Raw genomic sequence first — 13,836 nt, forward strand, 5'->3', positions numbered from 1 at the left:
ACTGTAATATAATTTTGCCCATGTGAAAACCTAGTCAGAAGTTGATGGTTATGGCCTTAAAGACAAGGTTTGGTTCAAATGGAAAGTAAAGGGCTAACATTTGCTACATTATAGTTGGGCACCAGTAAGCACTTTACAACTTGGTTGATAAAGTAGTATTTTACATATTACCAAATAATGTTTTACAGAACAGTATTTGGATTGGAAGGGGTGGTTTGTCTATGTTCTCATGGCTAATAAAAGGCAGAGATGGAATTCAAAGCCCAAGTTTTCTTACTATGGTCTATCCTGGGGATCTACATAATGACAGGGATACCTGCTGCAAGAAACTTGCCCTAAGTTGCTTGGAAACAGCTTCCTATCCGCCACAACCTTTCCAGGCTAAGAAAACCTGCTGAGCCAAAACTGGAGCCAGCTCCTCACTCAGAACCTAGAGAAGCAACCTGACCACAGAATCACTTATATTTCCCTCAGAATTGCAAAAACCTCTCTTACGGCTATGGCAGACATCACTAATGATCAGCACACTTCTCCACAGAGCTTAGATGAGGCCTCAGAATCCTCTACAACTTGGTACCCTAGGCAGCCACCACAAATCAATCCAATTTAGCATGAGAGTTGAACATATCTGCCACCCTCCCATGTATCTCTAAAGCTCAGAAGAGATTATTAAAATGAAATAATGCTCATGTTTAGAAAGGATTGTTGGTATCAGTGTGTTAAGCCACCTTACCTTCCATCACTGACAAGATGACAAAGACATACTTTGTACCTACTTTCCATTTTCTTCACCTACAACCTAATTTCAGACCTCATACACCTAACCTCAAGGTTCATTAACCTTTTTCCCCCTTCTGCACCTGTCTGATCCAGTAACTCAGCTTTCCTCCCATCCCTGCCCTACCAAAAACCTCCCCTTCACCTACAGAATAAAGATCTTTAGCGTGGTATTTAAGACCTTTTTTTTTTTTTTTAAGATCTGTATTTTATTTTAGGGAGAGAGCGGGTGCTGTGCCCACGCAAGGGAGGGAGGCACTGAGGGAGACAGAATCTTCAAGCTGACTCCTGCTGAGGGTGGAGCCAGAGGGAGGCTCAATTCTGACACATGAGATCATGACTGGACAGCAAACCAAGAGTCTGACGCTCAACCGACTGAGCCACCCAGGCACCCCTAGAGCTTTCTTGATCAGGCTACTTTTCCAGCTTTATCTTTCACCTCTGCTCCACATGTAACCCCACCTCCTCTCACTCCATTTCGTTTTCTTTCCCTCTTTCCTCCCACTCCTCCCTGGGCTGCCTTTGCTAAGACCTGAAATACCTTTCTGATCATCTCCGAACCTACAGTCCTTCCCTACAGGCTGTCTGTCTGTCCCAGCCAACAATGCCCTCTCAACCCTCTGTGCTTGCTCTCCATAGCATCAGCTGACATCTCAGACGGAAAATGAAACTTGCCTTTAGCTCTTCCCTGGAATAGACTAAGCCTGACCCTCAGTAAAATGGGCATGAGGATAAACTTCCTTACTGACCCCTATCTAACAGATGGCAATCTTACCTAACAAATAAGAAGAAAGGAAAACAAAACGTGGGCACTCGCTATGAGGCTTCCTTAGCATATCCCTCATCCCTATTTCTCTCCTTCCGAGAGCTGGCCCCAGCCTGGCTTGCTTTCCAGAGCCCAGAGCGCGGGTCTGGAGGATAGAGAGGCAGCCTCTGGCCTACCTCCCTCTCCTTTCTCTCAAGCCAAGCAGCTGGGATGAGAACCCCGGCAGAGCAGGGGCGGGTAGAGAAAGGGGCTTCCAGGGGTCTTGGCCGTACCTCCTGAGGTCGGGTGCGCTGCTCAACAGACCTGGGTCACCGCTGACAGCTTCAGAGCCCGACCTGCAAGGAGGCATTTCTAGCACTAACTTCTGCTAGTGCTGGGCAAGAGGGCGCCCCTGGCCACAGGCGCAGCTGAGCTGGAGGCCCCGAGAGCATCACATGCGGCCCAGCTGTCCACCTTCCTGGTGGTGGTCGCGGCTGGCCACACTAATGCACTTCCCCCCGTCTCCGCCAGCCCCAGGGGAGCACCGAGTGGGGTGAGCCTCGCCTCCTGAGGCGTGAGGTACCAGCGCTGGGGATGCAAAGCCCAGTGACTCCCGCAGCAGGAGCGCAACCTCCTTCCGGCCCTCACCGCCAGACTCCGCCCACTGAGCAGGGACGCCCCGTGCCCGCGCCAGGCTCACGCGGAGGGCCGGAGGGCGGGCCGAGGGCGCATGCTCCGGCATTTCCCCCCACCCTTGGGCCCTCCTACCTTCTGGTCCAAGGTCTCTGCGGGAACTTTCCTCTCCCTCCCCAGCCTTGGTGCCTCCTTGGCTCCCACCGCTTCTTGGGTTCAGGATCTGCATCTGATTCCCTCTCTGGCTCAAAGGACATGGTCGCGAAGTTCCACTTGGAGCCAGTCTTGAAATCAGTGCCACCACCAGTCACCTCCCCTTGGTACTAAGATCTGTTGACTTTTATCTCAGAAAATGCCTTGAACCCATCCCCTCCCCTCCATTTCTGCTGCTTCTGCACCCATGGATGACACCACCCTCCCCACCACTGTCAGTCACCCTTTCTTGTCCCTATTGGAGTGAACTCGCCAACTGTTCTCTGCCCCAGAATCCTTGTGCTCCTGTTTCCACACCACCTCCGTGGGATTCTCCCCTACTGCCAAAAAGATCTTTCAAAATACAGATCTGCAATGATTTCATGATCTCCTTGGGAGAATCTTTCAGTGATTCCCCATCACCTTGACCGTAAAGTGCAAATGTCATGAATATGGCATACCAGGTCCTGCCTGCATTCTTGCCTCTTCTCCCATGATTTGCCCTCAGTCATTCTATGTTTTAGGTCCTCAATGCTTCCTCCCCATTTCTATCACTTTCCAAGCTCTTTCCCATAACATTTGATGCAAGCTGGGTTCCCTAAGAAGCAGAGAGGTTAGCATGTAAGAGGTATATTAGCCAGTGCTCCAAGTTCAACAAGTGTGAAAGGGGAAAGTAAGAAGCAGTATGAGCAGAAGAAGTCCAGGAGCATTGGAGTCTTGACAGAACTGCAGCCAACGATTCAGGGAGTTTGGAAGATGGAGTGGTCCTTCAAAGCTACCCAAAGCTGGAGGTGTGAGCACCAGGTTTATCCCCATGTCTCTCAATAAATGGAAAATGGGGGGGCGCCTGGGTGGCTCAGATGGTTAAGCGTCTGCCTTCAGCTCAGGTCATGATCCCAAGGTCCTGGGATCGAGTCCCACATCGGGCTCCCGGCTCAGCGGGGAGCCTGCTTCTCCCTCTGACCCTCTCCCCTCTCATGCTGTTTCTCTCTCGCTCGCTTTCTAAAAAATAAATAAATAAAATCTTAAAAAAAAAAAAATTGGAAAATGGGGTGTGACCCTGGGCAAGGTGGCTCTCTCAGCTAAGGTAATTCCCAAAGAAGACGGACATCTAAGGGCTGTCTGCCATATCATTAAAATAATAATTTATCATTTATGGTAAAAATGGTGTGCTTACTGGTGACTGTGGTATCCAGTCCAAAGGCAGGGAGAGTAAATTCTATTATGACTGGCTCAACCACAATTCAAGTCCTTCCTCATGAAAAGACTTTAGGCCAATCCCCCTGCTCTACAGATGGGGAAACTGAGACCTAGAGTTTCAGATTATCACCTACCACCATGACACAGCCTTATAATAAAGAGCTAATATTTGAATGTTTATCTTAGGTTGTAGCAGATGCTTCACATGCCTTATCTAATTAACTACTCATGAAAATTCTATAAGTAGCTATCATTATTATGGAAACAAGCTTAGAGAAGCTGGCTCAGTAGTTTGTCTGAGATTACCCAGCTATTACATGGTGGCTCTAGGATTCAAACCCAAGTCAGTCTGATTCTAGAGCCCATTACTAGTAACCACTAAGAAGAATTACTCTTTCTTAGCGCAGCAAACCATCCTCATGGCCATTATGAGATACCAAGGAATGGGCATATGTGTGTGTGTGTGTGTTTCTCTGTGTTGCTGTTATTTATAAGAATGGATACAACATTACCACACGAAGCACACATTTATTTTCTGTTTTCAGGGTAAGAAGATAAGCAAATGTGTTTCTCAATAGAAAATAAGTTTCAAGCATAAATCAGAGAATACAGAAGTAATTTTCAGCTTCCATGTCCATTTCATGCCAGTTTCTCTGGCCCTGGTGACCTTGCTCCTTTCCATTGCTCTACTCTCTCTCCAACAGAATCCTCAGTTCCAACCCAGAAAGGTAGAGGGCTATCAGCAAATCTGGAGGGTTGTCCTTCCCCGGTCCCTGAACTCCCAGGTCTGAAGGGGAGCAGCATGTCCTGTGAGGTGGTCCCAATTGGGTTTATAAAAAAAAACCATCCCTGAGATCTGAGAAACCACCAAAATCTATCCCTCTTTCCTCCCCTGCTTCATCAAAAGGAAACTATTCTAGAAAAAACACTTTGAAATGTGAAGATTTCCTGATGTAGAAATGGTGTTAAATTACAATGGTATGATATGGGATCCAAGAAACTCTAAACTGTGTCAGAAAATGTGGATTAATCTGTTTAACAAACATTCATTGTTTTCCCACCAAACGCCAGGCCCTGGGCCAGATGCTAGAGGTTGCAGTGTTTTGAGAGTTTGCCATTTCCTACAGTTCTCAAATGTTAGCATGGATACAAATCACTTGGGAAACTTATTAATAATGCACATTCCTGAGCCCCACCCCCAGAGTTTCTGATTCATATGGGGCGGGGCGGGCTAGGTTTAGGAATCTGCATTTTAACCAGTCTCCAGGTGATTCAGAGGCAGGTGGTCTTCCCTTGTTTCTTGAGAAACCCTGACTTAGCACATTTTAAGTTCTGATCAGATGTTTGACTTAAGTCACTTAAACTCAGAACTGCAGGAGATTGGAAGAAATACATGATTTCTAATTCTTTCAAGAAGCCTTAGAAAGACTTCCTGGAAAAGTTTTCTGTGTAATAACAGCACACTGATATGATACCATTTCTTTTCAAACAGGAGAAAGACATTTATCATCATATGACCTACAAGGAGAGGTTGAAAGAATATTACTGAAACAATTCAAGAAGTGTGTGTGTGTGTGTGTAAAGATTCATCAACTGTACGCTTAAGCTTTGTGTACTTTACCATATAGATGTTTACTGTATGAATATTAGATCTCAATTTAAAGAAATTGGTTTACAGAAGTATGAGGTAGAGATGGTAAAGGTAGAGACGGGTTTAAAGATGTCACTCTAGAGAGAAGTAGGGGGAAGGAGTTGGATACTGGCAAGAAAGAAAACAGGAAGAGGGGGAAAATTTAAACCTCTTGATGAAGGCACCAAGTAAATCCTTAGCAGCTGGTGTGGCAAAGAGAGAGCTGGAAATAGGAGGCTGCAGATGCGGGTGTAAACAGGCTGAAGAATTCAGGTACCATGAGCCAGAGACTTTGGGCACAAAAGGAAGGAAGGAAAAAAGGGAAGAGAAGAACTAAGGGAGGGAGGGAAGGAGAGAGCCGGGAGAGGGAGGGGATGAAGGAAAGAAGGAGAAAAACACCAACAAACAGGAAAGAGGGCCTTGGCCCTGTGGGCAGCTTTCAGTCTTGTGGCTCTGACTAGCTACGTGGTCTTCACTTGACTGCTCCAAGCCTGATGTGGCCCTTTAAAATGGGGCTGCACCTCTGTACGTAAGGAGTCAGTATATGTGGTATATGTGAAAGGCAATTTGTAAACTATAAAGGGCTGCTAAATGCTATTTATTATGAAGACACTGTGCTCTGGGGTAGGCCAACTGCTAGTATGAATGTGAGCATGCGTCCCAGTTCCACTCCCCATGTTACTTTCCACATCGTCCCCACACCTGTCCACCAAAGTCATAGGAGTTTGGTGAGAGGTTTTCTTTCTTCTTCTCTTCTGCTCTGAGCGGACTTGGATGTCGCTTTGTGCAGGCCTCTGCGTGAGATGCCTTTCAGCGCCCCACCTCCAGCTGTTCTCCTTGACCTCCAGGAGTCCCTTCCACCTTCTTGCAGGCAGGGCCAGCTGCTGTCACAGAAGCCACCTGCCTCCTCCCTGGCCTGTGAGTCACTAGTTGGAGGCTAGAGGCCTCCCCAGAGGCCTCCAGGGACCCAGGCAGCTTGCTGGAGGCCCTTGGGGGAGGAGGGGAAACAAGACAGACACTAAAATTATATGAATTGTCTATAAACGTTTTTTAATTAAAATTGTGATTCATGTTCTATGCAGAAGAGTCTCGTTAAGAACAATTGCACTCCCTGAGTGGCAGAAGAAGAGCTCAGCAGCTCTTCCCAAAGCCAGGGAAGGGAGGTGAGAGCAGAGAAATGGGGTAAGTGGCTCTTTTCCCTTTTAGGGATAAGCAAGCAGAAAGAGAAAGGAGGGAAAGCGGCTAAGGGATCTGCTTGGTGACTCCCCAGGCTGAGGCTCTTAGGGGAGGGGTCTCAGCTTGTTGGGGACCCTGAAGCTAGGATTTTGTGTTTTCTTTTGTTCCATAAAATTATGCCACCTTCTCACTCCCTTCTCTGGCCCCAAGCCACCAGCCTGGAAACCGCAGCAGAGCCACCCACGCCTTGGCCTTGGGGCCACCCGGGCAGGCGGAGGAATCAGAGGGAGAGAGAGAGAATGACTATGAGAGAGAAGCAGAGAGACAGAGACTGACTGGGGAGAAGTGAGGGAAGAGAGGAGAGACTAGGGGACAGAGACCCAGAGCACCAGGGGAGAGGGATCCTTAGAGGGGTAGAAAACAGAAAGCAGCCTCCCAGAGAAAGAAAGTAAGCAGGGGAGAAGGACAGGGAGGGGAGGAGCCCAGAGGTAGCAAGCTAAGGGGTGTGTAGTGATTTTGAGAAACAAAAGTGGACTGTCTGGGGGGTTGTGGTTGCTCCCAGCAAAACATCCAGCTCTGGAGGTAGGCCCTAAACCGCTCAGAGATCCAACCCACGCTCAGCTCAGGAACTCAGCCTCCCACACCGTGCCCCCACCTCATTTCCAGTGCCGCAAACTTGTGGTTCAGGCACAGTACACTCGTGAGGGGCCCGGCCTGTGTGGGTGCCCCAAGGGAACTCCCTCCCCCCCATCACCCAGGTATATGGGTGCCAAGAAGAGGTCGCTGGGGCTGCTGTGCCTGCGACCCCGGGCCGCCGGCTTTAGGAGAGTGTCTAGGAGCACCCCCTCAGCCTTCCTAGCTTCCCCGAGTTCTGTCTGCAACATCTACATCCGTCACCACCGCATACAGACTGGGGTGGGATGGGAGGAGGGGTCTGTGCGGGAATTAATATCTATTCCATTCTCCTGCTCCCTCAAGTTTCCTTTTGACAGCACAGAGACTTACTCTAAATGAGAAGAAAGGAAAATCTTGCCTGTTTCGGGCCCTGTGATTGCACGAATCCAAAATACTGCCGGCCGGCGCGGAGCCGTGGCCGGAAAACTCTAGTAACTAGGAGTGTTAGGAGGTAGGAACTTTAGGGTGTCCCGAGACAAGTTCCTAAACAAACCCAGAAACAGGAAGTGGGAGATCCAGGGGGGAGGGCCTGAAGGTCCAACACCACTGGGATAGAGAACCAGAGAGGGAGACAGACTCAAAGAAGTGAAACGAACATTGTAGCCAGGCGGCTGCGTCTCTGGGGACCAAGGTCCGCCCCCAAACCTCCTTCCAGGAGCTCACGGTACCAACGGCTGGGCCCCCGCGCTTGCTCCCCGGGCCGCCACCCCCCGCCCCAGGATTCCCCGCGCCGAGACTCATCATTTGCTGGGTCTTTCTTCCTTTTCTTCTTCTTCTTCCTTTTTGTTTTTGTTTTTGTATTTATCCTTCAAACACAAGGCAAAAAATGCACCTCGTTTATCATCTTAGATATATATATATATTTCACTCTCACCACATAAATACAAAACATCCAAATATCCAAAACGTTCAGAACAGAGTTAGTAGCCAGAATTCAGCGACACCTACCCGCGTTTGAATCGTTCATTATTTTCTTCACTATTTCCTAAAAGGAAAAAAAAAAGGGGGGGGGAAGCTTCCGACGTAAATAATTTACAATAAAATTACTATTTTAAAAATGCTCTGCGCTCGCTTCGGATGAAGGAATACATTCTAGACACCGCGGCACCTCGCCGTCTAGGTCTGTGGTTTTGGTTAAAATGCAGGTGGCCGTGGCTGCGGGGGTAGTGGTTGTTGCTCCGATAAGGGATGAGGCTGTGATGGTGTCGCCGTCTGGGTTTCTGACTTGGGACCGTGGAAACCCTGGGGGTTTTGAGGGGAGGGGTGTGGGGAGGGGTGTCTTTCCTATCCACGCAGGGAGCTGATCGTAATACAGAGACCGCGGCGCAGGAGGCCAGGCAGCCCTGCTGTCCGGGGCTTGGTCCCTGCCGCCCGGTCCTCGAAGAAATCCAGGCGTTTCCAGCGTGCCGGGAAGGGTTTGGTGAATCCGGGTGTGGGGAAGAGGAGGCAAAGGGCACTGATTCGTTTCCAGACCCAGCAATTGTGCCCAGAAGCACGGGTCAGGGAGACGGTGGGGAGAAGCGTCGGCAGCCGTCCTGCTCTCGCTCCCGGAGGAGCGTGAAGCTGTCGGCCACCGCCCCGAACAGCCTCGGAGAAAAGATTCTGAATTTTCTTTCTTTAGCGGCGTTGGCTTTTTTTTTTTTCTTCTGCTTTTTCCTTTTAAATTCCTGTTTAAAGTCATAACACCCAGAACTGGAGTTTTTCATCGCCCTGTGGAGCAATCTCTATCCTGAATTCTCTTAAACCTTCCAAACTCGGTTGTTCGGAATATTTAAACACTGGTTTCACTTCATCTGGTTTTATGTGGTAGTTATGACTCTTGCTTTATTGCTGATTAGATCAAATGTATTACCACCGATGCCTACCGTGATGTTTGGTTTATCTCCTGGGGTCGGGGGTGGTGGTGATTGTTGTTTCTCTAAAGGGGGGAAAAATCGGCAGGATTTGTCCAGCCAGAAAGCTGCGTGTGCACCGGGTCTCCCAAGCGGTCCGCAAAGTGGGGCCCAGGGGCTCCCCGAAGCCCTGGTTTCTCTGGCGAGAGGAAGGAGCGTCTTCCTTTTTGGTCTAACGAAACCTACCAGCCTTTTCAGGCCCTGGGGTCTGCGTGCAGCTTTGCCCTTTCAATATTCGTAAGAATGATCAAATGCAGCGGCGGCCCGATCTAGAGCAGGTGTCCTGGGCTTTTTTGACTTAGAACCAGTCTTTTGCCCTCCAGGGCCAGGCATTGGTTGGGGCATCAGTTGTCTAATTCGGATATTTCCCCCAATTCTTTGGATTCTCCTGGATTCAGAAGGAAGTTGGGGGGGCGGGGGGAGCACGGAGGAAAGGTAGAAAAAAGTAGCCCAAAATATGATTGGTAGCAGAGACTAGTGGGGAAGGAGAGCTGTCAAGAGGCCTCTTGGGGGCCGGAAGCCCAGCACAGGAGCCTCGGGCGCCGAATACGCGAGTCCATAAATATCACCACAATAGATACTATAAATATAAATACAAGCAAACACTTAAAATCAGTCCAGCGCTTTTTTCTCGGCCCCTTCTTTATTGTTGGTCCGGGAGTAAGGCTCGAAGGCCGAGGAGCTCAGGTATCGGGCGGAGAGTTCTTGCAAATTCCCGGCCAGCGAACCGGCCATTGTCAACGGGGCGGAGGACAGGCGGCTGGCGACCGAGCCGAGCAGCGATGGTACTGGTAGGCTGAAGAGGCCGTGGCCGGCAGCCGGCGCGCCCGCATGCAGTCCCCCTGGCCCAGCGGGCCCGGGGCCCGGAGCGCCGCCCACGGCCGGCGGGTGCGGGGACGCGGCGCCGGTGGGACCCGGGGCGGCGGCCGCGGCGGCGGCGGCCGAGCCCGCAGCGGCTCCGGCGCCCAGGGCCGGCAGGCTGGGCCCGCGTAACGCGGAGCCGAGCGCGCCGGTGGCGCAAGGCGGCAGCAGCGCGGGCAGGCCGGGCGGCGACAGCAGGCGGCCCTGCTCCAGCAGCCGCAGCACGCTGCACGTGGCCGCCGTCTCCGACACCACCGAGCGCAGCTCCGAGTCCTTGCCCTGGTCCTTCTTCTGCTTCGTGCGCCGGTTCTGGAACCAGACTTTCACCTGGGCGCAGGGGCGCGGGGAGGGCGGGAAAGAGGGGCAGGGAGAGACGGGCCGTCAAGGGGGAGCGAGGACGCGAGGGCTCGGTTCGGGGCCCTCTCCAACCCCAGCCCTAGCCCCATCCCAGCCCCATCCTGCACCGGGAGAGGTGCGAGCCCGGGAGCTGCCTGGGCCACCTTGAGTTGGACACAGCTCCAGGAGGCTGCGCTTCCGGGTCATGGAAGCAGGCCCAGGCTGTGGGAGATTATAACTAGAGCAATAAAGATGTCCATGACCCTAACTCCAAGGAAGACCAGAAGGGATTTCACCGGGCTGCCTCACTACCTGCAGCCAGATGTGGATCACCCTGGCTTGTGAGCTCACATTTCCGGAAGAGGGGTAAGACCCCAAGGCTGCTGTGTAGGAAGTGGGAGTGGGTGGGGAGGAGTGTTGCTCTACCTTTCTGGACCCAGGCCCATTGCCCGACAAACAAGCTCGAATTTAGCCTCTGCGGCATTAGTCCTGTCCAAGGCTTCAAAAAGCTATTTCTTTTTAGGCTCAGACTTGACCATCAACTAGCAGCAAGCAGGAAAGGTGGCTGTAGAAGGAATAATTTGTGCAGGATGGTCTGTGGGCCAAGCTTTCTCCACCTCCTCTCTCTGCCAGCTGGATTGGAGGCTCTGAGTGATACTCTTAATTTATCACTCCCCTGCTCTCCATCATGAACTTTGGAATCATGGGAGGAAATCAAGAGGCTGGGGTGAACTAAATGCTCTCTACCAACCTCCCTCTCATTTTCTCATCTTCTTTTGCCCCTCTTCAAGCCTAGCTGGTGGCCCAGAATGGAGTTTAGCAGCTATATGGAAAGGTCTAGATTTTGTAAAAGAGGAGTGGTAGTAGAGAGAATAGGAAAAAGCTATCATGCCAACTCAAACTCAAAAAGAACATCCAGTATGATCTGTCTTCAGTTCTCAGCTTTCTGCCCAGATCCCAGACCTAACATGCTCCCTACCTGCTTCAGGGCTAGGACAGGGAAGGAGACTGGCCCTTAGAAAGAAGTCTGCCTTACCTAGGCCAAGCTGGTGTCATGCCCTCACTAGGCCCAAAAGGCCCTCCCTCCATAAGGCAAAGCTCCCAGGCCCTGAAAAGCCTGGGCCCAGAGTCTACGTGGCTAATTCCAGTAACATCATGTGGATTTCATGTAAAGGAAAAGACCTAAAGCACAGTTGGCTGGGCTGGCTCCCAGGGCCCCAGATCTGCCTCTGATCCCATATTTCACATATCACTGGCACTGAAGACAGGGCCTAATAGGTGCCCAGTGGGTGCTCAGGGCCAGGAATGGGTCTGGGTCCAGCTCAGAGCCAGGGGAAGCCTTAAGGGGCAGGGTAGCCTGGCCTGCATGGGGTAATCTCAGGAATGTGCACCTTTCCAATCTAGTTGTTAGCCTCAGCACAACTAGAGGGTGGCTTGGGCCCCAGCCCCATTCTTGCAAAACAGGCCTGGGTGTTGTATAAGGCTGGGGCCCCCAAAGGGGGTGGTGCCTGGAAATCTGGCCAAAATGGGGTGACCAAGACAGGGGCAAATATTGGTTCCTTGTAGAACAGAGGCAAGGAAGGAATTCTCAAGACTGTGATCCAAAAAGGTATTCCAAAGGACAGAATTTTGGGCCTCCTGGGCTAGGCCAAGGTGGGCAGAGCATGGGCCCTGGAAGATTTTGGGGGCATGGAGGGAAAGGAATGTTTTATGAAAGGGAAGAAATCGTGGGTCTTTCACCTTATCCTCCCAGTCTCCTCCACCTCCCCTGGGAGTCTCTGTCCAGAGCCAGGCTAAGTACTGGGAAGAGCCGGCTGGGGGGGGAGGGGAGGGAGGCAGGCTTGTGCAGAGCTGTGCAGGCCTGGCCACCTGGTACCTGGGTCTCGGAGAGGTTAAGCTGCCGGGCGAGCTCGGTCCTCTCTCGGCCCACCACGTACTGACAGCGCTGGAACTCCATCTCCAGCCGGTAGAGCTGCTCAGCGGTGAAGGACGTGCGCGTCCTCTTGGGCCGGTCCAGGTCCAGGCCCTTGGGCAGGATGATCTCTCTGATGGAACCCTTGGCATCTGAGGAAGGGGAGATGTCAGTCGCCGGAACCCTCCCGTCTCCCTCCACCTCCCTGGCTGGAGCTGGCTGGAGGACAGGGTCGCAAGCTGCCTGCGGTCGGGAGTGGGGGGCGGGGGCGGAGAGCTGCGGCCACAGCCGGGGGGCAAAGACACGGTGTGTTCTGGGGAACGAAGGGGCTAACTCCACACCGCTGACGGAAAGGGGAACCAGACTTTGCCTTTTTAGAGCCCTTTGGACATAGGAGGGAAAAAAAAAAAAATCCAAATCGGTGATGTTCCTTCCGGTCTGGGAGCCTCGGTTGCGCGGTCTGGGTCCCCTGTAGCCTGAGGGTCTCCCAACTGACCAGGCCGGGTCGCGTCGGCCCCAGCTCTGGAGACCCTTGACCAGACCCCGCTCCGGCGGTCTCAACGCCCCACCCCAGGGTCTCCTTCCCTCCCGAGCCCGGGCGGCGGAAGGAGGAGGGACGGAGTGGGGGCCGGCGGGTCCTGGCGATCTGCTAGCGGGGGCGGCGCCGGGCCGGGGCCGGGCCTCACGACAGCCAACGCCAGAGGCCCCAGCACAACGCGCAGCAACTACCGGGTCGAGCCGAGCACCAAGGCAACATCCGCGGCCCGGCAACCCAGGCCAGCCGCTTCTCCTGGCGGCGGCGGCCAGCCCCGAGCGCGGCGCCGGGGCCCTCGGCCCAGCGCGCCAACTGGCCTGGCCGTAGCCGGCGATCGGCTGCTGTTCTCCGGCGCCCGCACTCCCCTTGGGTGCACTCAGCCGGCCAGGGCGCCGGAGCCCGAAGGCAGGCTCCCGGCAGGTCCTCCGGCTCGCACAGCGCGCACTCGTCCTCCATAGTGTCCTGCTTCTTCCCCGAGTCAGAGGCCGCAGCCTGCAGCCTGGGCCCGCCCGCGCAGCCCCGAGGCTCCCCAGCAACCCTGTAGGCGGGGCCCCTCGGGGTTTGGAGAGTCAAGGCTCCTGGAGAGTGCGCGCCCCAGGTGCGAGTGCCCGGCGGCCGGCCAGACCCCGGGGGCGGGGGTGGGGAAAGGCCACTAACTTTCTCCGAAGTCCCAGCCGGCACCTCCTCCCTGCGGGCCTGGGTCTGGGGCGCCGCGCTGCTAGGGCCCCCGAGTCCTCCCCCAAGGAACGCGCCCTGCAGCCCTGCCCCATCCCTACCTCGGACCAGGATCCGGCGGCAATAATCCGGATCGGCGGCCGAATTGGATTTACTTTTGTTACAATCGTCCGCGGCACCCGACGCGGAAAAGGCGCCCTGCGGCTCCTTGAGGAAGGCGGCAGGGAGGTTCCCCTCCGCACCCTTGCTCTCCCGGCTCTCCTTGTGCGCGTTCTTCGAGACCCGGGCAGCCTCTGCGTCCGAGTGGCACCGAACGTCCATTTTGTCTGGTTTCCCGAACATAGGAGAAAAAAAAAAGAAGAAGAAAAAGAAAAGAAAGAAAGAAAAGAAAAAAGAAACAAAAAAAGAAGAAACAAAAAAGAGGCACTGCGGGGACAAAACCCTACAATGGAGCTCCTCTGAGCCCTGCCCAGAGAGAGGCGAAGCGGCAAGAATGAATGTCCCCGCGGGGCGGCTGCGGCGACCGCGGGCGGGTCAGCGGCGACCGGCGAGTGGCGCGCTCTCGGAGAGGCGGCGGGTCTGATCCAGGATCCCGAT

At 53.3% G+C, this 13,836-nt stretch overlaps 1 protein-coding gene across 2 annotated transcripts; it reads right to left on the reverse strand.

Annotated features, from left to right (window-relative positions):
* Positions 1–7,972: 7,972 nt before the first annotated feature.
* On the reverse strand, positions 7,973–13,581 carry VAX1 (ventral anterior homeobox 1). 2 transcript variants are annotated; one of them, XM_045876307.1, is made up of 3 exons: positions 13,341–13,581; positions 11,987–12,181; positions 7,973–8,013 (listed from the first exon to the last, which is right to left on the reverse strand). In XM_045876307.1, the coding sequence occupies exons 1-3, from the start codon at positions 13,579–13,581 to the stop codon at positions 7,973–7,975; spliced, it is 477 nt and encodes a 158-aa protein (XP_045732263.1). The 2 variants fall into 2 exon arrangements, with proteins under 2 accessions (XP_045732263.1, XP_045732262.1); XM_045876306.2 differs by lacking the exon at positions 7,973–8,013 and adding an exon at positions 9,533–10,108 and having other exon boundaries at positions 11,994–12,181.
* Positions 13,582–13,836: the final 255 nt, after the last annotated feature.

The sequence above is a fragment of the Mirounga angustirostris genome, unplaced genomic scaffold (assembly GCF_029215605.1).
Source record: "Mirounga angustirostris isolate CCGP_5_RB_7025 unplaced genomic scaffold, mMirAng1.0.hap1 SCAF_6, whole genome shotgun sequence".
Lineage (NCBI taxonomy): Eukaryota > Metazoa > Chordata > Mammalia > Carnivora > Phocidae > Mirounga > Mirounga angustirostris.

Coding starts and splice junctions, on each gene's coding strand:
- VAX1 (XM_045876306.2), bottom strand. CDS start 13,581: ATGTTCGGGAAACCAGACAAAATGGACGTTCGGTGCCACTCGGACGCA. Junction 12,182..13,340: donor CCGCCGGATCCTGGTCCGAG/GTAGGGATGGGG, acceptor CCCCTTCCTCAG/ATGCCAAGGGTTCCATCAGA. Junction 10,109..11,993: donor TTAACCTCTCCGAGACCCAG/GTACCAGGTGGC, acceptor CCCTGCGCCCAG/GTGAAAGTCTGGTTCCAGAA.